Genomic DNA, 27,037 nt, shown 5'->3' with positions numbered 1-27,037 from the left:
CAAGTTCAGCATTCAATTGTATGTGAGCCTAAAAAAAACCATATTCGTAAAATATGCACAAAAGGATTCATTCAACAATGCCATTTGGTAGTAGAGAACAGTATGCCCAATGCCAGCGGTTAGTGGGCTTTGCTTAATTAGTGCACATGGTCGACGCTGCTTATTATTTCGAGCTAATTGGAGGCATCGGTCAGTGGTGGCATTTATTAATTGTTATATATTAGGGGAAAAAGTAGGGTAGGTATATATTAGGCCTAATTAATCGGCGCATCGTGTGACATTTCAAGTGGGGAAATCCAACTAATTGCGGCTGGCAGAGAGAAAAAAAAAGGAGGAGGAAGTTCAAATTTAATTATACCGAATGCCTAATAGCTTCCAGCGCCTTTAAAGACCAATTCCTTTTACGATCCTCGAAACGGAAATTTGGCGTGCGAACGGCTTTTATGAGTGCGACGCTTCGTTGTTTCCTTTATGTTGAGCAATTTGCAGCATGTCCTGCGCCTTGTTTGCATGGCTTTTGACACGCCAACCCGGCTGAGTTGTCGCGGCAGGATGTCCTTGGGCTAAACTCCTGGCCAACCCCCTTTTTTTCCCAGCCTTTCATATCCGTGGCATAGACCAGAAACCACACACCTGCCAGCTGAGTAAATCTTCTCCGCAAAGGCAGTTTCATTTGCTGCCAGGCTGCCTGTCAGAAGCAGTCAGGATCAATTCCTTGGGCTGCTCACTCTACCAGGACTCCACGCTGTTCTGGCTCGTGTTTATTTGATTAAATCAATAAAAACACTCATAGCGCGGGAAGGCTGCTTCCACGGCAGGAGCTCCATGGTTTGATGAATGCTCAGAACGCGAGGCGAAACGACAGCCTCTGACTTTTGAATGGGGATATTTCCTGGAGAGCCGGGTCTTAAGTGTATTATTCCTTTTTCGCAAAATACCGGGGTAAGTACATAAATAGAGAGAAACACTGACAATCACGCACTTTTCGTCCTGAGAAATTGAATTTTCTTCTTTATAGTTATAAAAACATGCTGTTGCAGCCCGTCTCACACTCAAGCAATATTAATAAAGTATAGCACAGTGTTCAAATATTTCGAAAAATCTGTCATCTGCCAGAGAATTTTGCTGTATACAGAGTTATTGAAATTCTTTAGATTTTACTGTAATTTTCAGCAATTGTGGTAAGTTAATTTATCAATTTAATTACAATTAATGTGGCTACGATTTCATGAAAGAAAGTGCAGGGCACTGTGTTTATCTAGTTGCCAAAAATCTAAACCCTTTTCGTTTGCTTTCAAAGTGCAGAAAGGGTCAATGAGGCCCAGACTGAAATTATGGCAACAAGATTGTCAATGGCCTAAACGTGGACCGTCTGAGTGACAGCCAAGTTCAGTGGCCAGCCGTGCATCAAAATCCAGATTGGCATTCGCACTGGCAACCATCCACGCTTCCCAGCGGGGAACTGGGTCCCAAAGTATTGGAGTATCCATATCTGGGCACAATTAGTCACTTGGAATCTGGGCACGCACTCTGGAATTCTGTTGGCCCAAGGCAAAAAAATATATATTTGCATGCGTTTATGGCTCTTTTATTCGAGGCTCGTAAAAATGTTTAATTAGCGTTTCACAAGTAATTTCGTCAAATGTTTTCATGGGACCGAAAAAAGTCATAACAAACATATACACCAAGTAATTGTGCTTTTATGCAGATGCTGTTGAGCTGAATAATTTTTAATTGCATGTTTTTATGTGAACAGAACAAAGCAGCATATATTATGACATTTGAAATACAAATTAGTTCTGAATATTCATAAAGCAACATAGATGCAGGTGCATTTGACAAATTATATGAAATTGCATATCGAAATTGGTGGTCAAAATTCCATTCAGTTGGCTACTATTCAAAACACTACTTTGTTTTATGAATTTTAATTTTGAATAAGCAAGTTTTTGTTATAAATATTATTTAAGATAAGCTAGACACGCGAAACGGTGTGATTCGCCTGGAAAAAGTACTCTTATTAAACGTACAGTGCCTGCAAAAAGTTGTGAACTCAGATTGACAAAGGAAAAGTTTGTATTGTTATGGCAGTAAAGAACATGCTTTGTTGCATGGTAAAATTGTGGACCTTATATAATCACTTGTCTGTATATTTATAGAATACAGATGTACAACAAACTAAACTGACATATTACATGTAAACAAGCACTATCTTCAAGTAAATTTATTTAGTCAGAACATAACCTATGTATATCTACAATAAAACTCATTCGCATATGAGATTTGGCTTAAAAGGCACAACAGGAATAACTTTTTTCTAACAAGGTACTTATTAAACTTGGCGAATTTACATCTCATCCCCCCGGAGGACTGCAATATCAAGCATTCCAGCGAAGGGGAATTTCAGTGCTCCCGTTTTGGCATGTGTCCTCGAAAACGCTTCCTTTGCGTTGGTTTAAAGACGCTCCTCCGAAAACAGGCAGCACTTCAAACAGCCAGATGGCCAAATAAAGTAGTTTGAAGCGCTGGGAAAACCGAAAGCTCGGAAAAACACTGACTGCCACGGGAAAAGAAGGCGGAAAGAAAACGGAGAGCCGGCATATGCCCACGTCGAAACAACATAAAAAATGCGCTCGAATACTTTGCAAAATGAGCATCGCTGTGTGGGGCAAAGGCAATGGAAAAAGCGGAGTGGAAAGCAAACGGAAAATCAGGAGAAACTTTCCGGGTTCGGGGCGACAGACTCAAGTGCCGGATCCGGTCGAATTTGAAGACACAGCCGCCGAAAGCTGGACGCCGCAACCAAGGATAGCTGAAAATCAATTTGTTTGACAAACCCAGGACCCGCACAGTGGGTCAAAAGCGTCCGAACGCTGCTGGTCCATAAAACTCGTAAGTTGGCTAATAAGATTTGCATTTAACGTCCGTGTCTTGGATGTGTTCTTTATGGGATTGCCATTCGAACGGGGCAGGTCAAAGTTAATTTGTGCAATGCAAAATTTTGATTTGGGTCAATGGAGCTCACTGTCAGTTATTGGCTAAACCGGAGTCCCATCTCCGTTTAAATCTTCGCCAATTTCGGGATCGGTATCGGGATTTGGGTGCCATTCGTGCCGCTGCTCATAAAATCCATTATTTATGCGGCACACTCTAGCAGCACATTTGTCGATGGCACGTGTACGACGTGGACTTGGCCAAATATTGGGCAACGTTTGTTTATTTTCTTTTGGTTCTTCCTGCACATTGTCTCCTGAGTCCGTGTAATCAGCGAGCTAATGATGAGAGGAATCTTCTCCTCACCTGCTCCTCGGCAGTAGGAATTCCTTCTTCCGGCGGAAAGCCACGAGGTATCACTTTTTAAGCCGGCCTCCCTTATTGTTATCGAGTTGGGGCACTGGCACACGTACATATATGCAAAGAGACATGCTTTACATAAAACTCCAAAGATTTTTGCATCAGTAGCAAAGTTTTGCCAGTCGCCGGAAGAAATTCCCGCAGGCCTGCCCCTCGAAATTCAGCAATTCAGTAGCATACATGTTTCGCATAGAACGGAATTCCATGACAACTTGACGCAAAAGTGATATAAATCACCGGGAGAAACAGGAAGTCGGGCGAGTCCTGGAAACTCGATGCCATAATTTTCTGGGACCAAATTATGCACTTTGCGGGGATTACTCAACTCAAGTTGGGACGAGGATTTTCCGGAAAATAGCCTAAAATCTCATACGCACGCATGAGTTAATGGATGCACGCGTGCATGATAGTTAATATGAGTATTAATCCAATTATTCCTCAGCCAAGGGAAAGTTGTAATTTTTGTATACTTGGCAAAAGCGCCGGAAAAGATGGGAAAATTTCCAAGTGAAAATTTCAGCTGCCAGCTGAAGTAGTTTAAAAGTGTTGTTCGTGCCAATTTTGTAATACCATTTGGGGGAAATTAAGCTGGCAGCTCAGTGGGTGAAATCAATTTTAAGAATCGAGGTCATAAGGTATTACAGGGTATTTGCTTGCCATGATAACCCCTCCACCCACACAATTTGCATAAATCATTTTCCATTATACTCGTATACGTAAACGATATATTTTGTTTATCGGTGAGGAGCAAACATTGTGCTCAGGCAGAAGGTGAAATTATTTAGTCATCAGTTGTCGCAGCTCCTTTGATGAGATCACGAAATGAACCTGAAGAGCCGGCTCCAAGCTCCTGACAGTTGCCACGGCGAGTCCTGGCATCCTGCCATCGATATCCGCTGCTCGCATAAGTGTCTGGAAAACAATAGACAGCGGGAGCTAGAGCTTGTTTTCGGGGGGTTTTCTTTGGGGCGGTGGCCCACTCCCACTCCCTTTTGGGCCGACATTGTTGTCGGTTCATCACACGTGACTGAACTGGCATTCAGTGCGTCATTTGTCATGTGGCGTTGCTTTGTATCCTGCTAACGGTATTTACTCGCATATACTTATCCTGCTAAATGGAAGTTCCTCAGGCGAGTTGGTAGTTTTTTTTTCGTTCCGTCTGGCTGTGGCTGCAAAATGTACTCCATTGTGGCCTAATGACAGGTAACCGGAAATGCTCTCGCTTTCAGTGTGAAAACCACAGATGGGTTCATGTTTTTTTTTTTGTTTTTCTTGTACGTCAGATTTTGTTTTACCTTCTGAGAGCTGGCCATTTACTTGTTTGTTTTGTGGAAACTCAATTAGAGGCGGCAAATGGAATGCGGCTGCTTGTTTACTACGATTAAAAGGGTTGTGCTGGGGCATGTGCGTAAACGAGCTAATTAGGGTAAATAAAATAAATATGCTGGCCATAATAGCAAGATAAACTCTGCTTACTAAATCCAAGCACGCTAGTCGCAACTACTTGGCGGATAAAAAAAAAACGCCCGAAGGAGCCCAGGAATGGGTGAACTTTATGGTCGCGAAGCCAGGATAAGCCCACGCTGCGTATGAGTTATGTGCGTCCATCGGGCGCATTGCCCTTGACAAGGAGACGCCAACAAGTTGCAAGTCGCACGAACGAGGGTCGCTCCATCAGGTGGCATTCGTTTTATGAATGAATCCGCTTGCAACATGTTCGCTGCTCGCTTCGAGCGCGGCTCGAACCGATTGCGCGATGATTTGAGTTTGCCGCCTCGGTTTTTCAAAATCAGTTGCCAGAACTCGACGTGCCGCAGCGGTTGAAAAGCGCGGAAAATTGGAAAACATATATGCCGAGCACTTTCGCTGACGCTTGGATTTTGGGATTTTGAAGTGGAAAGCAGAGTTTGCTGGAGCAAAGTGATAAGATTGAGGAATAATTGCCAGCGAAAAGGGCAAATAGAGGCCAAAGGCGTACCAAGTGCATTTTTCGTGCTCCCACAGAAAATACGATCCGAGTGGAATTTATGTTAATTATTAAATGTAATTCAACTATTTAATACAACAGTCTAAGTGTGCATTTAACTGGTAAAAACAGTTTAAAACCAAAGCAACAACGAGTCTATTAAATAGGGATATTACAAGCAAGGCAAGTTTAAATACACGAATTGTTACAACAATTTTACAAACTGGGTAAATTATTCAAAATAAATTTGATTGAGAGCAAAGTGGTTTTTTCTGTCACCTGTAATGTTTTAATTGTGCATAATGCATTTCAATACAATGCAAATAAAGTGGTATTTTAATAAGCTTAGCAATGTTGCAAATAAAATGGAATGCGTTAAAGTTCTGTAAATAAATTAATTGCCTCATTCAATTTAATCTAGTACATTGTCAGAGTTCCGAAATGAATTTCAATTACATTTTTCATCTGATCAAACGCCGAAATTACTTTTTTTAATGCCTCCCTATATGTGTGTGTGTGTTCGCGGACTTATCTATGTGGTTAACCCAGGGCAATAATCAAAATGGCATCAAGTGCTCAAGAGCTCATGAAAGCCGTGTGATGTTGAGCAAACAGTGAACTGTGGACACATTGATACATACATACAGATACATACATTAATTTACTTGGTAATTTTGAACACTCCGGCAGAGTTTTCGACTTCTGACAGAGCTGCCAAAATATGAAAGACATGGCATATCAATGTTCGCGGTGGCAAGACAAGTAGCCCGCGGAGTTCAGTGTATCTCAACTGTATTTGGAGAAGCCACACAACTGTGCAAATATAACAGCCTCGGCTTAGACAAAGCCCAAAGTGTCCAAATAAATGTGAAATGTGAATGCAAACAGCCACGCCGACTTGAATTAGAGTATTAGCCAAGTTGAATGCAAATACCACAGCAAATGGAAGTGGTAGTGGTAGTGGTAGTGCTACTGTTTGTATATCTGTGGGCCTCTTATCGTGAAAACTTTTTTGGAAGACACTGTTGCCTTAATGAGCATAGAGAGCCTTGTGAATTTTCCTGATTTTCGATTGGGTTGGGTGAGAAATTGTCTGTCTGCCGTAGTCCATTGGACAGTTTATGAACTCAGCAAATAATTACAAAGTAGCGCCGTAAGAATAACAGCAAACTGCTTCGGGAATTAATACAATTTCACTTAATGGACAAAGTTTACGTGAAAGTAACTCGAAAAAAGTGAACTCATTTGCCAAACTTTGCACAATTAGCTGAAAAAAACAGTGAAATTCCAAATTAAATCGTTAGCCTAGCAGGATTTAAAAGGAAATCGTTTATATTGCTTCAATTACCATAACTGCTGAGAAAATGCGAATTTCAACGTTTTTTATAACTCGTTTTTTAAGTACTTCAAAAATGCTTTACCGTGTAAAAAATACGGTTATTACATTTAAATACTTGCCATAGAAAATACGTAAAAAGGCCATTGTCTAACCTTTTGGACACGAATTCAGCTTATAATTCAGCTTCCTTTCGCTTTTACTGCAGAAATGCAAATCAATCAAAATGCGTGCAAGCAGTTGGCTAAAAACTTTTCGCAAAAAGTTCAGCCAGCTCATCTGTCGCCGCCAAGGGGATTATGATCCAGAACCCAAGAACATGGCACAGATGTGCTTTTTTCGCACTTTTTTGAACTTTTTTCCCTCATATTTTATTTTTTTGGCGCCCTCGTCTGCTGATCAATCAAATGCGCATTTGTGTATTAATCGCGCTGATTAAACTGCCTGCGAGAGATGGTAATTTCACTTGAGACTCGAGATTTCAGATGCGGGCCAGTCCAATCAGATACAAATTGCTCTAGTGCCAACGAGCAGTCCAGGTCATGAGCTATTAATCTGGTTTAATCGAGTGGTCCAGATTGAACATGGGTAATTAATTGGCAACCACACACATGCGAAAAGGTTCGTTTAATATTTTATCATTCATTCCCCGATTGATTTCAATTGGCATTAAATGTTTTGTTACATTCAAGCGACATACGAGTGTATCTTGTCACACGCGTTTCGCTAAATTGATTTTATTGCCGGGCCATTTGGGCATTCTGGCAAATAACGCCATGCCCAGCATTGTGCCAGAAGCCAAAACCCAAGCGTCCAATTTAATTTATGAACATAAATTAATTTGGAAAATGAAATTTGATGGAATTTTACTTTGAACTGTTACTACACTGCAAAACGGTCAAAGTCGAGCTCAAAATCGAAGGCGACAGTGCAAAAACATCGTTGTTGTATCTATTAAAATTAAATTGAGTTCGTCGCGGGAAAGGGGAGGGGTGGTTAAAGGGGGGCAGATTTTCCGCGTTAGCTGCACTTAATCGCAAATACTCAAGGCGAATAATTGCTGCCGGGTAATTGCAACTGAGCTCAGGTCATCGAGTTTGCTACCCATGGCGGCATTATACTGTTGCACTATAAAATCATTCGACCCAAGTCCGATTAACTTAAGTGGGTCTTAGCCCAAAAGACGAGTATCTTGACGTTTTGTGCAATGTTATTTCCTTAAGAAAAATCACGTCAAGAACTAGGAGAGCAAGTTGACTTAACATTCCTTCCCAGAAACAATATAAGACTAATAGTTATTTGTGTGAAATTTGCCGAATGTTTGCAACTTAATTGGACTGCATAATAGATTGGGCAAAATGGATGTTTTAGCAATTCCAGTGTCCATCCCATCGAACTGATGTGGCTAATTGTTTTGCTGAATTGCACCTAGGCAAAGCAATTTCCATTGAAAACAATCAAATTCAAAACAATCAAATAAACAAGACAGCTGAGTGAAAGACTTTAGCACATTTTATGTCGATTGAAGGTTGAGTTATTTTTTGCACATGGCACACAGGTTGATTTTAATCTAAATTTAATTAGCATTTGAACATTTTTCTGCTGAACCGGGAAACCACACATTTGCTTGCCTAGAAAACCCGGTTTTCAGAGAAAGTTGCGACTAATACATATTTAATACGATTTCAAGTCCTGCGGGTACAGCATTTAACTAAGAAAATCAGAAAACAAGAAGCTTTTTAGCTTAGACAGCTTTATTATTCAAATACATTGCTCACAAAGAAACAAGAAATTCCCCTTTTCTTTGCTTCAAATTTAATTATACATTTAACTATTGTTTTTTTCTTGCTATTTGCAGTTTATTTCTCCAACGTAAGCCAACTAAATGCTGCAATGCTGGTGACATATAAAACGAAAGTGGAAACGGAGTTCATTCCTTAAGTAACCAATTTAAGATGTTGTGCTCCCAAGATCTCTAAACCACCGTCCAAATCCATTGAATAACTTATTTAAAGAAAAATATATAGAAAATGGAGGACGAGTGGGGCTCCATCGATCGCCTGCCTAGTGTTCCGAGTGCCTCGACGGATTTGGAGGCGGAAAACGAGGTGGTCAGCAATTGGTCCACACTGGCCAACTTCACGCGACTTGTGGCTGGTGCCGCTCCTGAAATCGTCAACTATACGCTCAACATGATCGACGTGGGTGTGGGCATGGCCACGGATATATCCAATCTGAGCGTGAGCACCACGCCCCTGCCCGCCTACGCAATCTCCAATAGCTCCTCACTGGCGCACACCAATAGTCGCCATGAAGCATCACCGATGGCGGAGCAAGTTCCGGAGCACGTGATGGACCACGCACCCCAACTATCCCGATCCGGGCTGCTGAAAGTGTATGTCCTGGCGGTGATGGCACTGTTCTCTCTGCTGGGCAACCTGCTGACCATCTGGAATATCTACAAAACCCGCATCTCAAGAAGAAACTCCCGGCACACGTGGAGCGCCATCTACTCGCTGATGTTCCATCTGTCCATTGCCGATGTCCTGGTCACCTGGTTCTGCATCATCGGGGAGGCCGCTTGGTGCTACACCGTCCAGTGGCTGGCCAATGAGCTCACCTGCAAGCTGATGAAACTCTTCCAGATGTTCAGCCTCTACCTGAGCACCTATGTCCTGGTCCTCATCGGAGTGGACCGCTGGATAGCGGTCAAGTATCCAATGAAGTCGCTCAACATGGCCAAGAGGTGTCATAGACTACTTGGCGGTACTTACATTCTGTCGCTGGTGCTCAGCTTGCCACAGGTAAGTGATTATACACTGAAAAGAAGTACAGATTACAGATAAGTTCTTTAAAAATCATTTGGCTAGAAAAAACAGTTAAGATAGCAACACAATTAAGCAAGGTTGTAATTAAATAAAACTTTTTGTTGAGTATTAAATCAAAATATTTTTATAATTTAAGTCTGGAAAAGTTAAAGGTACCCTTTGATTAGTAAATCAGTACGAGCTTTAAGACCTCCTCTTAATTTATGCACCCTTTCGATAAATTTCTTTTCGGCGAAAATGCGTAAGCCTCGAGGGCACAGATATTTTTGAGTTTTAAAATTAGCATGACCCGTAAAAATATTATTCTATTTAAAATGATTTTGCTAGAGGGCAAAATTAAAGCGTCTGCAGCTGAAAAAATGGCACTTCCAGTGAAGTGCGAAGTAGACACGCTTATGAAAATAATCCAGTCACTTTTGGTGGGGCGTTCCATTACTGCCCCTGTCCCTGTTCCTACCCCCACCCCTGGCACTCCATTTGATCCTTACGTTCGCGCTGATGAAGTTGAAGTAATATGTTTACTTTATAACACGTATACGCCCCGTGGCACAGTGCAAATAGTCTTGAGTAGGCGCCAGAATGTGTGCAGACATTAAAAATGATTGCCTTCGCACAATAAGTGTACACTAAATGTGGCTTTAGGCCGCTGCCACGCCCACACACACGCGTCCTGATGGGCGTAGGGTTGGCCGGATGGGCGGATGGGGACACCCAATCGAATTCCGGTCGTCCGACCAACAAAGGGTTTTTCTCTTTTGGTTTTTCCTCTGGGTTTTTCGCTTGTGCGACTGGTGACCAAAAAAAAGGTCCGAACAAGTGTGTCTTCTGCCTGACGACAGACATTATTCATATTCCCGATTTCGGTTCTTTGTGCGCAGATAGGCACACTGGGTGATATATTCCTTTGCCCTGGCAGTCAGCTGGCGGATAAGCCTGAATGGGACTGCATTAATGGGAGTCACTCGCTTTGTTCTACAACTCTACGGCTCGGTTCCAGATTTCCGGCACCCTGATTGTATAATATATGCCGCGTGTCTCCACATCCCGATTTCATAGTCGATTCGCCTGGTCTGTCCTTGATTTATGGCCCCGGGTGAGGCGCTTCACTTCTCGAGTTCAGTTAATCTTTAGCTGGATTGCTACGAGCTACTGCACGTGTCTTTCCTTGAAGTGGAAATTCGTGGACACTCCATTTTAGGCTGTCACTAAGGTAGGTAATTAGCACGAAAGGCCCACTTCAAAGTTGCCAAGGGTTAGTAATATAGTTTGATTGAAAAGTGACGCCAAACTTTCCACTGCTCTTTTTGTAACGCGGGTCATAGGTCATAAATATCGTTCGCAGAATTTGGTTAGCTATAACTGGGACAAGTGGTTACAAAGGTCAAACCCGCTGTATAACCAAATTTGTCACCTGAGAGATGCCAAGAATAGATGGAAAAGAACCAAAGGGAAAGTGGATGGTAAGTGGATTTACCCACGCTAGTTATGCAACTAGCACACTTTCCACTGCTCGCCCGCAAATGTATGCTAAAATGTAGCCCATTTAATTAGAGAGCCAAGCAAACCGACGTCATTTCCTTTTATCTGAATAATGTATTGCGTGGAACAATAATTACAGACGTACCGCAAAAATCGAGGCGAATTTATATTTGCTCACTTTGGGCCAAAATGTGTGTGGGTTTACTGGGTGCAAAGGCATGTGCGAATCAGTTTGTTAAATCATCTGACTTGTTTAAATGCCGCAAAAAATGTGCTGAGCTTAATTACATTTTTATTTTTTTTTCCACACGATGTCAAGCGGAAAATTTGGCCTTTTTGTTGCGGGGAATTTGGTCCAGTCGACCCATAATAGAAAGGACATAATGTATTGGTTTTGAATTTTTAAAATAGAACCAGACTTTGCTGAACTTTCCAGCTTGGGTGTCAATATTTGTTGACGAACGTCACAAATTACGATGATATGACAGAAAGCATTTATGGATGGCCACTGGCACCCAATTAAAAGAAATTTTGCAATCATTATGCCCATTTTTATGGTCCACTTTTCGACATCGCGCCAATATCCGTCGTCCTGGGAAACTTTCTTCATTTTGGTTCGACTCGAACATGCGACATAAAAGTTATGCCGCTTACAGACGTGACGGTCGAAACGTTCCCGCCGGAAATGAGGGAATCATCTCAAACAATTTTCCGGACAACTTTTCCCATGTCACACGTTCATGGAGCAGGCAACCAACCAAACAACCAACCAAGTGGCACATGTGTTGGTAGGGAGCCACATCGAATCCAATATGAGACGCACCGCTGAACTCGTCGGTTTCAAATAAAGAAACGAAATGAAAATTCACTTCGACTGCCAATAAACAACAAATGTTTTCAACAGCAGCATTTATTTGGCTCCACTTCTATCGACACCAACTCCACCTCCTCCTCCTTCGCCCCAGGAAAAAAAGGAAAAACACAGTAGAATCCTGCCACAATAACTCGCAGTGTGAGCTCAAAATTGTGGCACAATGAAAACACGCCGCCATAATAAAGTCAAACACAAGGGTATCCACAGGTCCTCCGCAGGGTATTATTGTGAATTTAATTTCACCGACATTACATAAAATTCAGCAGCCTTAGGTGGCATAATTAGAATTCCGTAGAATTGTTAACTAATTTGAGGGAACTAGTCAATATTTCTTCAGCAATGCAATTTGGTTAGAACGGAAGTTCTTTAAGTTTTCCCTCACCATGAATCAATACTGTTTTTTTTTTACTTTCGCAAGTTTTTTTCTAAAGTTTTTCGTTGCAACTTGTGTAACTTTTCCGCAAATAGTGCTGAAGGCTTGAATGGTTTTTATCGTGAAACGCCCTTTAAACTTTCCGAGCATTTTTAATGAATAGCAACATGGAAATAATGAACAAACACTTGAACAGTTGAAGTTAGAAATAATTGAAGGAAGAATATTGAAAACCACAATTATCCTTGCTTACATCTGCTTTCTTTTAGTAGCCATGACCTATAAAAATATTTGTATATATCCATATAAAAAGCCACTGGGAATTTACTTCGGTTTCGGCGGAAGGCAATGGCTTGGAAGTTATAAATGTGCGAAATTAATAAAAATCAACCATTAGACGATTATCCGCTTCTCGTTATTTCTGCGCGGCGGGTTTTTGTGTAGTTTTTACTATGCTACTCAGTGGAGCGCAGAAAGTTTTCCCATTTCCTTCATTTGGGTCAGCTGTTGGCTGTTGACACAGCGGCCGCCAGAAAACCCATAAAAAGCGCAAATAAAAATACTTTTAGCGTATTAGTTATGCGTAGACACATCCCATCCTTGGTGTATTTAAGTTGCTACACTTCCTTTATCAGTCCTGGCCACACATTTTCCAGCTCGAGAAGCTTTTCCTGCTGCGAGAATTTTCACCTTTCTACGTGGCACTCTGCTGAACTCGACTTGAACAAGGGAGTATGCGACTGCAGACTGTATTTATTTCCCAAACATGTTCCATCAATTTTGGAAATAATTCGAGACCCAGCCAAAGTACTTTTCACCCATAACCAAGCTGCTTGCCACTCAAAATGGAAAGTAGATCAAAGCCACATCGTTTTGAGTCAGCAGTTTGTTACCATGGACCGCATGTGGATATTTCCATGAGAACATGCCCGTACTTAGTCCTTGGTGCAAACAGGACATGGATTGGTTTTTTAATAAAAATCTGATTACAGCACCATCTTATTTGCATAACACATTCAAGATATGTGGCTTTAAAAATTTGCATTTACCTGCTAGAAACAGGCCATAAGTTGATAGGAAGGTAAATATCCTTAAGAATCACTTGCTTGAACTTGAACTTTAAAGTTCAATCTATGCGTCAGTTTTGACCTTTAATGTTGCATGTACTTTCCAGTTCTTCATCTTCCATGTGGCGCGTGGCCCCTTCGTGGAGGAGTTCTACCAGTGCGTCACCCACGGATTCTACACGGCGGACTGGCAGGAGCAGATGTATGCCACCTTCACGCTGGTCTTCACCTTCCTGCTGCCGCTGTGCATCCTGTTCGGCACCTACATGTCCACCTTCCGCACCATTTCTAGTGAGTTTTTTTAGCCAGAAGGAGTTTACTTGCCCGTACTAAACTGATAACCTGATAATCGAACAGGCAGCGAAAAGATGTTCCAGGGATCAAAGTTGGCCAACTACTCAACGGCCAAATTGCCCACGCAGACGAATCGCCAGAGGCTGATACACAAGGCCAAGATGAAGTCGCTACGCATATCCGTGGTGATCATCATAGCGTTCCTCATCTGCTGGACGCCCTACTACGTCATGATGATTATGTTCATGTTCCTCAATCCGGACAAAAGGGTGAGTAGTTTCGACTGAACACACACCACTCCCCCCTCCCCCCTGCCGAATTTGAAGCTGAAACTGAATGACAAGCAGATAGCGATTCCTGATACCGAAGGGCGCATCAATCAGCAGTCGATTTGTCAGTTTGTAGCGCATGTTTTGGGTGAATCCTTTGTCCTGCTCCCCACCAAATTTACGGCTTGGGGCCGTCGTTGTGCGAGTAAAAAAAAAAGGAGAATACGATACGACCTAGTCGCAGCTGGCAAATCCGTTCGGGGCCATACCCCACAGCCATAAAAATGATTTCTTATGCTCAATTTTTAATTAATCGTTACGCCACCCGACCGACCACACGGTCGCAATTTTTCCTTAACGGCGTACCCAAGTTTGATGACTTGCCAGAGATGGTCAGTAAAAGCTGGCCAGGTTGCAAGATTACGGCGTGGGAATCCGGGCAGAAGAAACACAAGGTCGAGTTGCTACAAAGCATCCTGTACAGTAGGGGAAATGAATGAGCAGGAAATATTCCCCATAGTTTATTCCAAAGCACAGATTTAAGTTTAAAAATGTGATAATAGACAAAAGCGAAATCATTTTGCTGTCACTATTTTGAAGTGAATTGGATATTTGTCCACCGATTACACGGAATTTCACATCCTAATGGATTGGAATTGACAAGTTTTAATGCAATGCGATTGCACATTCATGATGGCATTTCCGCCTAAACTCCTACTCATTCACATGGCAGTGTGCAAAATAATTAATCTAAAAGTCAGCTTTTTAGCGCAGTGTATTCGGAGGCGAACTGAGCCCCATTTCGACCCACAATGCGCCCACTCGAATGTAGAGGGGCATAGAGGGGGAAAAGGGGAAAGGGGTGCGGCAGGGACAAGGAAATTAATTTGAATTTGCTTGCAGCTGGGCGACGATCTGCAGGACGCCATCTTCTTCTTCGGCATGTCCAACAGCCTGGTCAACCCACTCATCTACGGTGCATTCCACCTGTGTCCTGGCAAAGCCGGCAAGTCGAGCGGCGGGGGCGGCAACAACAACGCCTACAGCTTAAACAGGTGAGTAGGGTGAGCCCACAGAATAAGTTAATTCTATTAACCACTACATTTCGTACTTGTTTTTGCGCTTTTATCGTGTCAAAATATAGTTACTTTTCACTCAAGCAGTACACTTTTAAGACAGCCAAGCAAGCTTTTGAAGTCTGAATTGCTGCTTTTCTGATTAAAGAGTTTTTATTTATGGCAATATTTCACATTTAAGAGTAAATGATATTGTAAATTTAAATAAAATAGCAGAAAGTTGTCTCTAAAAATTAATGTATAACTATTAAAACATATTTTAAGTAAAATAGTGTTAGTGTTGCTTTTTAATGGCAGTTTTGCAGTCTTTAAATTTTTATAAAATAAATCCTAAATGCTTGCAAATATTATTTTTCATGCCAACTTAAAACATTGTTCCATCGCTAGTTAACATCACTTACTGTATTTATTTATTATTTTAAACAGCTGCCAAAGCAGCGAACTATCTCAGGATCAGATATGATTTGCTATGATTTTGTCACACTTCCTATGATTGTTTTGATAACGCAAAAAGCGCACACAACGTGATTGGCAATAAACTGATAAATTCTTTTCCGTCTGGTTTTTATCACCTCACCGCATCGTCCATTCCCCCGCCCACTTTCCATCCGCAGGGGCGACTCGCAGCGCACACCATCCATGCTGACGGCGGTGACGCAGGTGGACGGCACAGGTGGCAGTTCCCGCCAGATGCGGGCCTTCCGCCAGCAGAGCTACTACCGCAGCTCCTCCAACGGCACAGCCGGACCGGGTGCTGCTCCCTTCAAGGAGCAGGTGGGTCTGCTGCACGTGGGTCCCGGCAATGGGACGCCCGGTGGCTCCGTCTCCAGCGGCGCCATGCCGCAGTTGATGCGTAAGGGATCGGCTCTGCTGGCCCGACATCCCAGCTGCCTGAGGGAGCAGGAGCACCAGCAGCGGTTGCTGCTGCACGAGAAGCCCTCGACCCTGGTGCTCAGCTACGACAGCCAGCGGGGCGGAGTGGGCGTGGGCGTGGCCAGCGGTCTGCTGGACAACAACGAGCGGGTGTCGAGCGTGTGAGAGCAGCTGGCGATGGCGGTAGCGGCGGCGGCGGTGGCGGTGGATGCACCGGACACAGCAGAAGCAGCAGCAGCAGCGGCATCAGTGGATGCGGATGCGAATATGGCGACGGAGGACGCCTGCTCCTGCTGCCATTGCCTGAGCAGGGAGCTGGTGCGGCGGCAGTTGGAGCTCCAAGTGCTTCCAGTGCAGTGAGGCGACTGCCAGTGGATTTGATCCGGCTGGCTGAGTGGCCTGAGCTGGCGATTCCAGCGATTCCAGCGATTCCCTCGGTCAACGTGGAGTGGCGTCGATGATCAGATCACCGGTGCGTGCAACATGTGCTTAGATAGTGCTAATCGAGAGTTAAGTCTTCAAACACAATGGGTGTGCTTAGAGGTAGCGTAGGATTAGAGCTAGTCCGTACGAAGTAGTTGCCCTGCACCGGGAGAAACTCGTGGTCACTTTACATGTTCTCTGAATGTTCCAATACTTGACTTCGACAAGGATACAAAATAAGAAATAATATGTATGTACAGCCCATAAATCTTATAAATTGCAATTAAATCTGGTTGTGAAGAAAATAGATTTAACTTTATAATGTTTCAAATGTTGCGAATTCGCCAGCGTGTAATCCGATATAAGCAACAATAATTACAATTATAATCAATGTGCAATCAGAGTCACTTACAATTTCAGCTTAAATTACTGCTTAATTGGACGTATAATTAAATATATACGACTTCAAATGAGTTTCTCTCATTGGCAGGGCAACTTTGTAAAGTTAATTAACAGCGTTTTCCAGTTTTTTATTTTGTTCCACCAGCCAAGTAACTAAGAAATCAATTCTCTAATTGTATAAAAAAGAAATCAGCCAAAAACAGGGTAAAACTAACTATTGTAAATATATTTACATTACATTTACATTACATTTACATTATTTTGAGAAGAATATTGTAAAAAAAAAAGATTGTAAAGTTTAAAATAAATATGAGTTCATGTTCAACGACACAAGGAATTATTTTGGTTAACTTAAGAGACTAAAAAACCATATCCAAACTCATGTCCATATTTTAGTTCCTGAGTTTCCTGAGTTTTAATTAGTTTCCTTTGATTTCCGTTTCCTTAACTTCAAGGAAGCTTCCATCTGAATCGAACTTTTCCCTTTGTAAACGGCGCTCTCCCAAAGGAATCCATAATTTACGGCCATCTGGAAATGTCAATGGAAACGTCGAATTCCACCGAACACCACAATTCAATTTGGCCAAAAAGCCCCAGGAGATGTACGGATGATTCTGGAAATTCCGCAGGATTAACCACGCACACACATGTGTCATTAGAGGAATCCAGTGCATGCTGCGTATCCTTCCCGTTTGCATATTCATGTGCGCACTTTGGTGCGTACTTATGTATAAATAACCTGTGTCAAATTTGTATAGTTTATTTTTTAATAAAACCCGAATGATCCCAGCGTAACTTTACGAGCCAACTTTTACGCGCCACGCACAGCTCAACACGTTGATGAACTAGGACGCACTGCAGCATGTGCCCCATAAATCCCCCAGAGCTCACGTCCACCCGCCGGAGCACGGGTATATTACAAAATTTTTATGGGCACCACAGGCGGAGGTCGCCCACCCACTCTCCCATCGCGATAGGCCAGAAACGAGGACACTTTTCCCATTGCCAGTGCCGAACATCCCGAAAATAGAAAGTCCAATGCGGAGGAGAAAAACTTTCTGGCCCAAAATGCAAAACAATCTTTGCGAGCCGGAGTCGGACGAACAATGCGTCCGAAAATGCGCCTTGAAATCTCAATTTAGAAGCTGCGCCGGAAACAGGAACCCAATTACCACAAATAATGAAAGATGGACTCCGCTGGGCTGGACTTAACTTCCCCCTTCAATTATGCGCAGTCTGACGAGCACTGATCAAAAAAAGTCTGGCTATAACAATTCAAAAATATAATAATAAAAGCAGTAAAATTTCCAGTATAAACTTTACGTTTCTGGTACCATTTAAATTAAGTTAAATGGAATATTAGATGGTAAAGATTATGATGTCAAGTTATTTTTTTTGAAAATATCGATATCAAGTTAAGAAAATAATATATGTTGCTAAGCTAACTAGCTTAGGATGTCAAAAATTTGTTTATAAACTGTCTATTTAAAATCAAATTTGGTAACAATACATTCAAAGTAGCTAGGCTTTTTTTCTGCCTGTAGCCCTTTAACTTTTAATGGCTCGATATTTCGTGATGTTCCGCTGACCAACTGCCAAAGTTTAGAACGCGATTCCCTGGCCATTCCGAAATGTAAATGCCGAGCGAAAAGTGTTCCACGAATGCGTATTTTATTTTAAGTACGCATTCCAGCAAACAAAGCCATTCGATGGCGGATGGCGAAGAGGCACTTAACGAGCGGGTCGAGGTCCTCCATTTTATTGCGGATAAAAGGTTGAATTCGAGGGCCGGGCCATAATAGCAATCGCAATCGTAAAACGGGCTGCAAGTACATACGAGTATAGTCGTGTAATATAGCAACCCATTGTGGAAACCTTGTATGAATGAGTCCGTGTATCCGGTGATGTGTAGACAAGGCATCCAGACAGGCAGTACATCGTTACAGCAATTATACAAATTTATGGACCATTATCAACATGACACAAACTTGGCCCACAATCCACTCGCTCCATTCAAGCGTGGAGCGATAAAAGCAGGGACATGTGCGCAAGCGGAGGGAGGAACACCCACTGTAAGCTCGAGACTGACTCATCGAAAACTGATGGGCTGTAAATAACGTACATAGAGACTTCTTACGGGGATTCCTCTTATTGGTTTTGCTTTAACAGAATTTCACTTAGGTTTTTAGGACAGATTACTAAGCAATGAGTAGATCCAATGGGACTGCTAGTACTGGTATCCTTATCTAGTGCTCACAACAGCCTCCTTTCGCGCCGCATCCTGGAGTAGCTGGGTGTCCACCTCGTCGCCCGGCAGCTGCACGTAGCGCACCACGGAGCCACGGATGAAGCAGTTCTTGACGCTCAGCATGTGGGGGTACTTGTCCGGATCCGTGACACTGATATCCGTCAGCTTAATGTTCAGGTATTGATCCACAGAATGCAGGGTGCCACATATGCTGTTTAATTATAAACAAAGTCTTAAAAATAAATTTCCATATTTTGCCGGCATATATACGAAGTTCACCTGAGGTCGTTTTTCAACTCCACGACGACTTCCTTGCCCACCAGCGACTTGAAGAAGGAGTAAAAGAGCTGCAGATCACATAAAGCGTTAATGTTAATTCTTAAATTCACAGTAATTTCTGTTTTGTACCATTGTTATTGTTTATTGCAATTTCGACGAACGCGTTGTTCCCTTAGAGATGTGATGTATAAAAATAAAAAACTATCGATAGTTGCTTTAAAAAATACATATCGATAAACTTCACGTGTGATTGTCGGTAACAATGTTCTATTAATATTTGGCTTACAAATATTACTTGTAATACATTTTATTACAAATAAATGTATATTAAATCTTAAAACTGTGTGGCTAAAAGAAATTTTGCAGTAGCGGAGCTGCCATCTGTTTATTATTTCTATCTATGTGGCAACGCTTTCGCGTCGCTGTTGGTTGAGTTTCATGGACGCCAGCTTTGTACAGACAGCTTTTTGGCGGGCTTAAAACCTAGTTTTTAAATAATGTATTTCGGTTAATGTATAAAGCTTTACTACGGAATTTACAGTATTCATAAAACAAGAATATATTCGCAATCCAAATCAATGTTAGCTTATGTTTTTGTATATTTTATTTATTACCAAGCATCAATACATCTTAAATGGATTTTCCGAAAATTCGGCAAATAAAAAATTTTAAATAAATGAGGCTGCGTAAATAAATTCAAAATAAATAAATAAATATTTTTACAATTAAATAAAAAATTTAGTTTTTTTTTTAAAAGAGAGGATATTACGGATACAAGACGAAGGAAACAAAATAGGAAATAAAGTCAAATCATGCGAAATAAAAATATTTAAAATAGCAAGCCAATCCCAACCCACTTAAGAATTGAACGCATCCACAGACATTTGCAAGAATTCGGTTAAGATGTATATTTTAGGGGAACAGATTAAATTGCACTTGCTAATACAATTATTGACTTTTAAATTACATTTAATAACAATTTTCTCGGGTGGTTAAAACTATTTACAAACATAAGGGGCGCATTGACCACTTTACCATTTCCCAAGGAGCTCTACATTTTTATGGTTTGCCTCTAGAGTCTAGACCAACAAAAATATGTGCTGCCCGCCCCGTTTTTCTGCGCCTTCAAATCGCCAAGAATCTTAAAATTTCAATTAGCTTAAAAAAATCACATTTGATGTATCTTGTATCTGGTTCTACGACTCCAACTTAATGCGCCGAATGCGGAAGGTGCCAACTACGCGCTACGTTTTAAAGTAACAGCAAGGACCTCGCGTCCCTTTTCGATCGGATCCTGCCACTCTAACGCTAATAAATTCGTCTCTACCCCGCGATCGCCTCGGTGCTCCCATGTCATCTTAGCCAATGGTCATCTAATGCTCCGAGCTGAAGTACGAGTTCTGCATGAGATACAGCTTGTCGATGGGGTTTATCAGGCTGTTGTTCAGGTTGGCCAGCATGTCGTGGGGATTCGAGTGGGAGTGCTGGTTGCCCGACGAGCTGGTGGACTGCAGCTCCAGGTTGTTCAGCGACAGCGAGTCCGCATCGTCCTCCAGCTGATCAAAGTTGCTCCCATCCAGCGAGAGGTCCGAGCTGCAGAAGCTGTCATTCGAGTTGGCCGGATAGTCTGTTGAAAAGCAAGCCATTAGTACTTGTATAAATCAAACTTTAAATCGAATCACTTACCATCCGGTGAGAAGGGCAAATTGGGATTCAGCGGCTGGCTGGCGAAAGTGCTGTCCAATCCGCCCAGATAACCGGAGCTATCTCCTCCCAGTTCCTGCTTGACGCACTTGTCCTCTTTATCGTTGGTGTCCTTATCGTCGGTGGCGCTGGAACTGCCCGTGCCACGCCCACTGCCCGATCCTCCGCCGGAGCCACCATTCTGCTTGGCCTTCCGCTGAATCTTCTTCATCTTGGCGCGCTGATTCTGGAACCACACCTGGACCACACGAACCGATAGCCCGGTGTCCTTGGCCAGGGCTTCGCGCACTTTGCGACATGGTTTGGGTGACTGATCGAAGGAGGCCTTGAACTGTTTGCGCTGCTGCGATGTAAGGATGGTGCGTGGTCGTTTGGGACCTCTCCTTCCATCTCGTGGCCTCAGCAAATCCTCCTCGTCCAGGCCAACGAACCCACAGTGCTGAGCAGCAGCGGCTGCCAGGAACATCTCCTTCTCCAGATCGTGGCGGTAGCAGAATAGCTGGCCATCCCGCAGCATGAACTGCTCACCCTTCTGGAGCGGCAGTCGGCAGGCGTAGCACACGAAGCAGGGCAGGTGGAAGACAAAGTTCGGTATGGGTCGCATCACCAGCTCCTGCGGCAGGATCGCATGGCAGCAGGATGAGCACTTTATACCGAACAGGCGGTCGTAGTCCATCTTGCAATAGAGCTTCGAGTTGCGCACGTAGCAGGTGTGGTGCAGCTGCATTCCGCAGTAGCAGCAGGCCAGGCACTGCTCGTGCCAGTTGGCATCGCCCACGTTCATCAGGAATCGGTCATGGATCTTCTGGCCACAGCCCTCGCACAGCTCGAAGTTCTTCTCGCACTTGATGTGCCCCACATCTGGGGATGAAACAAGCAAAAATGGGGGAGAAAACTTGCGTTAGTAAGTCGCAGAATACATTTCGAGTAACTTATACACTGAGGTTTAAAATATGGCATATAGTTGTGTATATAAAAATTCATTTATAGGAAAACGCTACCGAAATGAACATCATCATGAAAAAATCGATTTAGTACCTAACATATATGTGAATAAACATTTTCTTGAGAACAGAAATCTTTCCAATATCCAATATTCCAATTCAAATATCTTTTTAATCCTAGTACTTTAGGAATTTTGTTCCAGTGTAGCTTCGTTTATTCGTTACTCCGCGTAGCCCTCCTGTGATGGGCGTACGTGGCGTATACGTGATGGCGGCACATGTTGCTGCGAAATTATCATGACATGTGCTGCCAATGGAGCAGGGAGCGCGCTGACAATCGAATCGTGTGAAAATGCTTCAACGTCTCTCTTGTTTTTCCGTTCGCTGTTTCGCACTTTCGGTGGAAAGACAGAAGGAAAACTCTTCGCTGGAAAAAATTATCTGTCGTCGGACTGTAACAGCTTGTATTGAAAGCTTATTGACGCGTAATTGAAACGTAAAGTTTTCCCTATTTGTTCGGTATTATTGAACAGCTCCCCACCTCGATTTCGATTATCGATGTATATAAACACGCCAGAAAATTACTCAATTGATATTATATATGCCACCGAACTTAAGCTAAGTCTTAACTCCTAAACAAAGTCTTTTAAAAAATGCTAATCTCCCATTGAGGAGCTACTGGATTTCAGCTCGCCTTTACCAAAGTAGAACGAACCTAATCCTCCCGTAGACGGAGCTCTTGAAACTGTAAACCAGTCATAAAAAGTAGTACCCGAAAAACACAACAAAAGCTGCCTGCAGTAAACATAAAAAATATATGACGACCGCCACGAAAAATGTATGGAAGCATTTGAAAAATGAGCAGCGAGTTGGAAAGTGCGAGTGGAGGAAAAGTGCGAAGGGAAACTGGCAATGGAAGTGGAGTGTTATATTATATGGCTGTGGCTCAGTGGCAGAAAAATGTGCATGATTTATGGTTGGCACAATGGCCTCCCCACAAACACACACACACAGACGCCATATCTAGGCGGATGTGGCTGTGTGGGTGATATATAGTCTGGGAATAGGGAGGAAAATCCCTATGTAAGGGGCCACTAAGCCAGTGCAGCGGAAAGTTGACAATATCCTCGGGCATTTTCCTATTCGCTTCTTTTTCCTATTTTTTGGCTTGCATATTATCCTATTGTGCAGAATCCATATCCAATCGCATTGGCGATAAAGGTTTTTGCCTGGGCCGAGCAAAAAATCGAGAATGATTCATTTGATAAACCCCAGAGGGGCGCTGCGTTTTGAATTTGGCCGCTTGTTTTTTTTTTTTTGTTTTGAGCTTTGAGCATCGATATTGTGACGGGATTTCGTTTGTGTAATCTAATCGAAATTTATGGCATTTTGCTGCAGTTTTATGAATGCTTTTTTTCCCCGATTTCTCTGTATTTTTTTTGGCCAACAAAGGACTCCTCATTGAGTGAGTGTGTGTTTTTGTGCTTGAATGGTAAAGCCTGGGCGAAACTTGTCCAAAAATCAACAAACAACAAGCGCAAACAGTCGGAACAAGTGCGGCACACTCATGTCAAATACATAGATTAAACAGCAGATAAACCCAAAATCAACTCGACGATAAACATAGAACTAATAGAGGAAAGTGTCCTCGTCGTTATCGGCGATAAAGGGGCTTATCTGCCCGAACGCCCCTCGATTGTCGCACTATATGGTGCATTTATTGACACATTGACAGCGGGGCGGGGTTATATGGAGATAAATCGGCAGACAGCACCCAACTTCTGGCACTAATTCGGCCACTAACTGGAGTCCAGTCCACGTAACACGCGGATTTTGGCAGCAGTTCATCGTTGACAGGCAGCTCATAATTCAACAGCTTTCATTTCGGCTGACAAACAAACAGGGTCTTTAAAACTCTTCGCCTCTATCTACAACATGGAAATGGGGCTAAACAATAAGCCTATTAATATTAATCATAAAATAAAGATTATAAAAAATGGCATGAACTACTTAAAAAAACTACTCTTTATCAATGTAAGATACAGATTTGATCACTCTAAGATTAGAGTAGATGTAGTGCTCTTTGTGTGCTCCTGTGGACTTCCCGTTTAGTTCTTGAATAGTAGTTTTGTTTCAGTGTAGCTGGATCTCAACGGAAAGTGACACAGAACTATGCGTATGGCGCATACTTCCGCCACACAAATGCACACCTACTGGCGATTGGATGAGTGGGGAGAGTGGGTAGGACAGGAAGACGAAGTTGGAGCCGCCGCAGAAGCCAGATATGTATGCTGATACGCTCGGTGGAATACCTGACACTGAGTGTGCTCATTTCCGTGGTCTGCCCCCGAGTGCACACCACCCCCAATGGCAGCCCATTCGAAATTCCTCGACCTCTGCAAAGTGTGGGCCACCGATAGTAGTTTAGCAGTCGGCAGCCAAGTGTTTGCCGAGGAAAATGGAGCTTTGGATGCGATGGATGGAGGAGGGGTGTGTGGATTGGCGGAAACGGAAACTATTTGCTGCCATTTGGGCAATGGCAAATGGCAAATAGCAAATGGCAGAATGCGAGCATTAATAGAAATTTCATAGGCAAATGCAAAGTTGGCCGGCAAGAGAGCACAGCTATTGTGGGCGACTGAGTGGCGGATGAGGGGCACTAAAAAACCAAAAACACAATCCACTTAGCCTCGGACGAGGTCTGGTCTGCATATGCATCACACACATTGTTTGCACACTTTGCATTTCGGAGGGAAATTCGCAAAAGTTTTCCCCAGCAACACTTTCGTTGCAGCTCAGCTGAAAAGTGTTGCCTATTTTGAGGCTGTCATGCATGCGAGTGTGTGTGTATGTGTGCCTGCATGCCAACGCATCAGTGTGTGTGTGTGTGTGTGGGAGAGAGGAGGCAGTGTGTGGCATGCCTTAATAGCCTTTTATTGGTCGAGCCACGCCCCTTTTTGGCCGTGCCGGGCGGATGTCAGACAGGTATATTGTCAAAATTATTTTGTGGTCAACTTGCGTTCATACTTTTGGAAATACTTTCGCCATGCTCGCCACACATCCGCCCACTGAACTATCCACAACATGTGTGCGCCATCACAACTACAAATTCATAATTTATTGTCCTCTGTCAATATATGTATGTACGTGTTAGCCGGAAATTGTGCATTTGCTTCTGCCTGTTTTTACATAAGTGGACAATCTGCATCGGGCTATTTCAGTTGCAAAAATAAAGTAAGTCCAACTCTTTGAAAGCTGAGTTGCAATTAAGTCCTAAGTTAAACATGGATATATGCTAATATTGATACCACAATAATTAACAAATGCTCTGGCAAATCTAACCAATTTTACTACAAGCTAAAAGGAAACGCTTAACAAAAAAATGTCTCTTATTTAATGTGTGTTTACAATTAATATAAGGGGTGATAATAGTTTCTTCAAGTATTGTCTTTTTATTTATTATTGTCTATTTTTTTTTTTTTTTTTTGATGTTTAGTAATTTATATAAAATTTTGATTATGTTTCCTTGTATTACTTTAATGTAATGGATATATACTCGCATTAATACTGCCTACAGGCCCTCTCAAAGTAAGTAATCAACAAATGCTTAAAAAATATACATATATATTCAGCTTAAAGAATAGTTGTAGGAGCAAACACCTTTTGAAATAAGCACTTAAACTTTATCCGCAAGGAAAAACAACGAATATCTATATATTTCCCCCTAGAGAAGCATTTCTTGGGCCCCGAAAAGCCGAGCACATCGCACGCAAACTGCCGGCATACTCAGGTGTGGGTGGTTGTACACAATCTGGAGCCTCGTCCGACCAACTTGGAACTCACGGAGCACCGAACCTGGACACGGATACAGATGCGGATACGGACCCGCAGGCCGGGCACACGCAAGTATGCCAAAAACGAAAAGCGTGAAAACCCCAGAAGAGGAACGAGCCGGTAAATTTCTCGACTGCCGGTGCAAAATACTTTTGGAACATACCTGTGCGTCCGCTGCAATCGGCAGACAATTTGGATGCCGCCGCTGCCGAGGCCGATGCTGCAACACCTCCATTCCCATTGCCATTCCCGTTTCCATTGCCATTGCCATTTCCGTTTCCGTTGCCACTGCCATTTGCATTTCCGCTTCCTGTGGCCGCTGGACCCGTCGATGTTGCTGTCGTCGCAGCGGCAGCCGCCGCAGCAGCAGCAGCAATCGCCGCAGCAACTGCTCCGCCTAATTGCGAGGTGGCTACTGAGGTGCCTGCTGCCGATGGAGCTGCCACAGCAGCGGCAGAGGCAGCGGCAACAGCAGCAGCTGTTAATGTGTTGCAGGCTGAGTGGAGGTTGTTGCTGCTGCTGCCCCCATTGTTGTTGTTATTGTTGTGGTTGCTGCTGCTGCTGCTGCTGAGGGGGCTGTGTCCTGTGGGCGTGGGGCAGCTGTTAATTGGCACTGGCGTGGTCGAGGCAGCGTGTTGCTGCTGGTGTTGCTGATGTTGCTGCTGGGGGTGTTGCTGCTGCTGCTGATGTTGCTGCTGCTGCTGCTGGTGCTGTTGATGCTGCCCCGTTAATGAAGCCGTTGCCGTGGGACTATTGTTGCCGGAAATGCTTGTTGGCAGATTGTTGTTGCTATTGCTGAGATGCAGGGAGTTGCCGCTGCTGGCAGTCATGGTGCCGGGATTGGGATTGTCCAGGAATCGCGCGCCGCCATGATTCTGCTGCAGCGAGTACAAGCTGCCACCGACTGGATTCAGATTCGTGGGCATTGGGTAGAACTCCAGCATCGTATACGAGTTGCCACAAAACACCGCTGTTACTTTTTTAGTTTTGAGTCTCCGTAAATGTCACATGCAACACCGCACAAGGAACACGCGACACACAAACAAGACGCTCGATTGCCTTTGCTTTAACTTTAACTACGCTTTTATTCAGTTTCAATTAGAGTTCGATTTTTGTGTTTTATACTTGCGCTGCCGAATGCGAGGACAACCAGCCGCGTTCGCTGTCAGTTGGCGTGTGATCGAACCATCAGCGAAATCAAAGCATTTCACTTTGCCCTCCCGAAAAAAAAAAATATCCCAGCTGAAACGTACCCCCGCGCACTGCGCCTGCGCCTGTTTACAAAAGCAACGGAGCGACAGAGCTGGGGAACTGCGGAGCAACAACTGCCGCCTGGCCTGCGGCAACAACAGCAGCGCTTCGTGTTGCACGTGATGCCAGGGGTTGTATCGGTGCAAGGGTTGCAGCAACCCCC

At 43.3% G+C, this 27,037-nt stretch overlaps 3 protein-coding genes across 5 annotated transcripts; 1 reads left to right on the top strand and 2 right to left on the bottom strand.

Annotated features, from left to right (window-relative positions):
• The first annotated feature begins 5,231 nt into the window (after positions 1–5,231).
• LOC6605430 (gonadotropin-releasing hormone receptor) lies at positions 5,232–17,883 on the top strand. 3 transcript variants are annotated; one of them, XM_032718687.1, is made up of 6 exons: positions 5,232–5,397; positions 8,515–9,460; positions 13,385–13,568; positions 13,635–13,840; positions 14,744–14,895; positions 17,070–17,883. In XM_032718687.1, exons 2-6 carry the CDS (start codon positions 8,687–8,689, stop codon positions 17,224–17,226), a joined length of 1,473 nt encoding a protein of 490 aa, XP_032574578.1. In that variant the 5' UTR covers positions 5,232–5,397; positions 8,515–8,686; the 3' UTR covers positions 17,227–17,883. The 3 variants fall into 3 exon arrangements, with proteins under 3 accessions (XP_032574578.1, XP_002030263.2, XP_032574580.1); XM_002030227.2 differs by lacking the exon at positions 17,070–17,883 and adding an exon at positions 15,531–16,947; XM_032718689.1 differs by lacking the exon at positions 17,070–17,883 and adding an exon at positions 14,985–15,092.
• An 861-nt stretch (positions 17,884–18,744) lies between these two features.
• On the bottom strand, positions 18,745–19,340 carry LOC6605428 (U6 snRNA-associated Sm-like protein LSm2). The gene is made up of 3 exons (XM_002030225.2): positions 19,271–19,340; positions 19,142–19,209; positions 18,745–19,073 (listed from the first exon to the last, which is right to left on the bottom strand). Exons 1-3 carry the CDS (start codon positions 19,271–19,273, stop codon positions 18,857–18,859), a joined length of 288 nt encoding a protein of 95 aa, XP_002030261.1. The 5' UTR covers positions 19,274–19,340; the 3' UTR covers positions 18,745–18,856.
• Positions 19,341–20,024: 684 nt separating this feature from the next.
• LOC6605427 (LIM homeobox transcription factor 1-alpha) lies at positions 20,025–26,779 on the bottom strand. The gene is made up of 3 exons (XM_002030224.2): positions 25,787–26,779; positions 20,828–21,706; positions 20,025–20,768 (listed from the first exon to the last, which is right to left on the bottom strand). The coding sequence occupies exons 1-3, from the start codon at positions 26,565–26,567 to the stop codon at positions 20,515–20,517; spliced, it is 1,914 nt and encodes a 637-aa protein (XP_002030260.1). The 5' UTR covers positions 26,568–26,779; the 3' UTR covers positions 20,025–20,514.
• Between the last annotated feature and the right edge of the window lie 258 nt (positions 26,780–27,037).

This window comes from Drosophila sechellia, chromosome 3L (assembly GCF_004382195.2).
Source record: "Drosophila sechellia strain sech25 chromosome 3L, ASM438219v1, whole genome shotgun sequence".
Classification (NCBI taxonomy): domain Eukaryota; kingdom Metazoa; phylum Arthropoda; class Insecta; order Diptera; family Drosophilidae; genus Drosophila; species Drosophila sechellia.
Note: the sequence above shows the minus strand (reverse complement) of the source record. Positions and strands in the feature narration are given on the sequence as shown.

Excerpts from the sequence above, each read along its gene's own strand:
- LOC6605430 (XM_002030227.2), top strand. The coding sequence starts at position 8,687 with ATGGAGGACGAGTGGGGCTCCATCGATCGCCTGCCTAGTGTTCCGAGT. Across the intron at positions 13,569-13,634 it reads CACCTTCCGCACCATTTCTA|GCAGCGAAAAGATGTTCCAG; the intron begins GTGAGTTTTTTT and ends ATAATCGAACAG. Across the intron at positions 13,841-14,743 it reads TCCTCAATCCGGACAAAAGG|CTGGGCGACGATCTGCAGGA; the intron begins GTGAGTAGTTTC and ends ATTTGCTTGCAG.
- LOC6605428 (XM_002030225.2), bottom strand. Across the intron at positions 19,074-19,141 it reads GAGTTGAAAAACGACCTCAG|CATATGTGGCACCCTGCATT; the intron begins GTGAACTTCGTA and ends ATAATTAAACAG.
- LOC6605427 (XM_002030224.2), bottom strand. The coding sequence starts at position 26,567 with ATGCTGGAGTTCTACCCAATGCCCACGAATCTGAATCCAGTCGGTGGC. Across the intron at positions 21,707-25,786 it reads CGATTGCAGCGGACGCACAG|ATGTGGGGCACATCAAGTGC; the intron begins GTATGTTCCAAA and ends TTTCATCCCCAG. Across the intron at positions 20,769-20,827 it reads TTTGCCCTTCTCACCGGATG|ACTATCCGGCCAACTCGAAT; the intron begins GTAAGTGATTCG and ends GCTTTTCAACAG.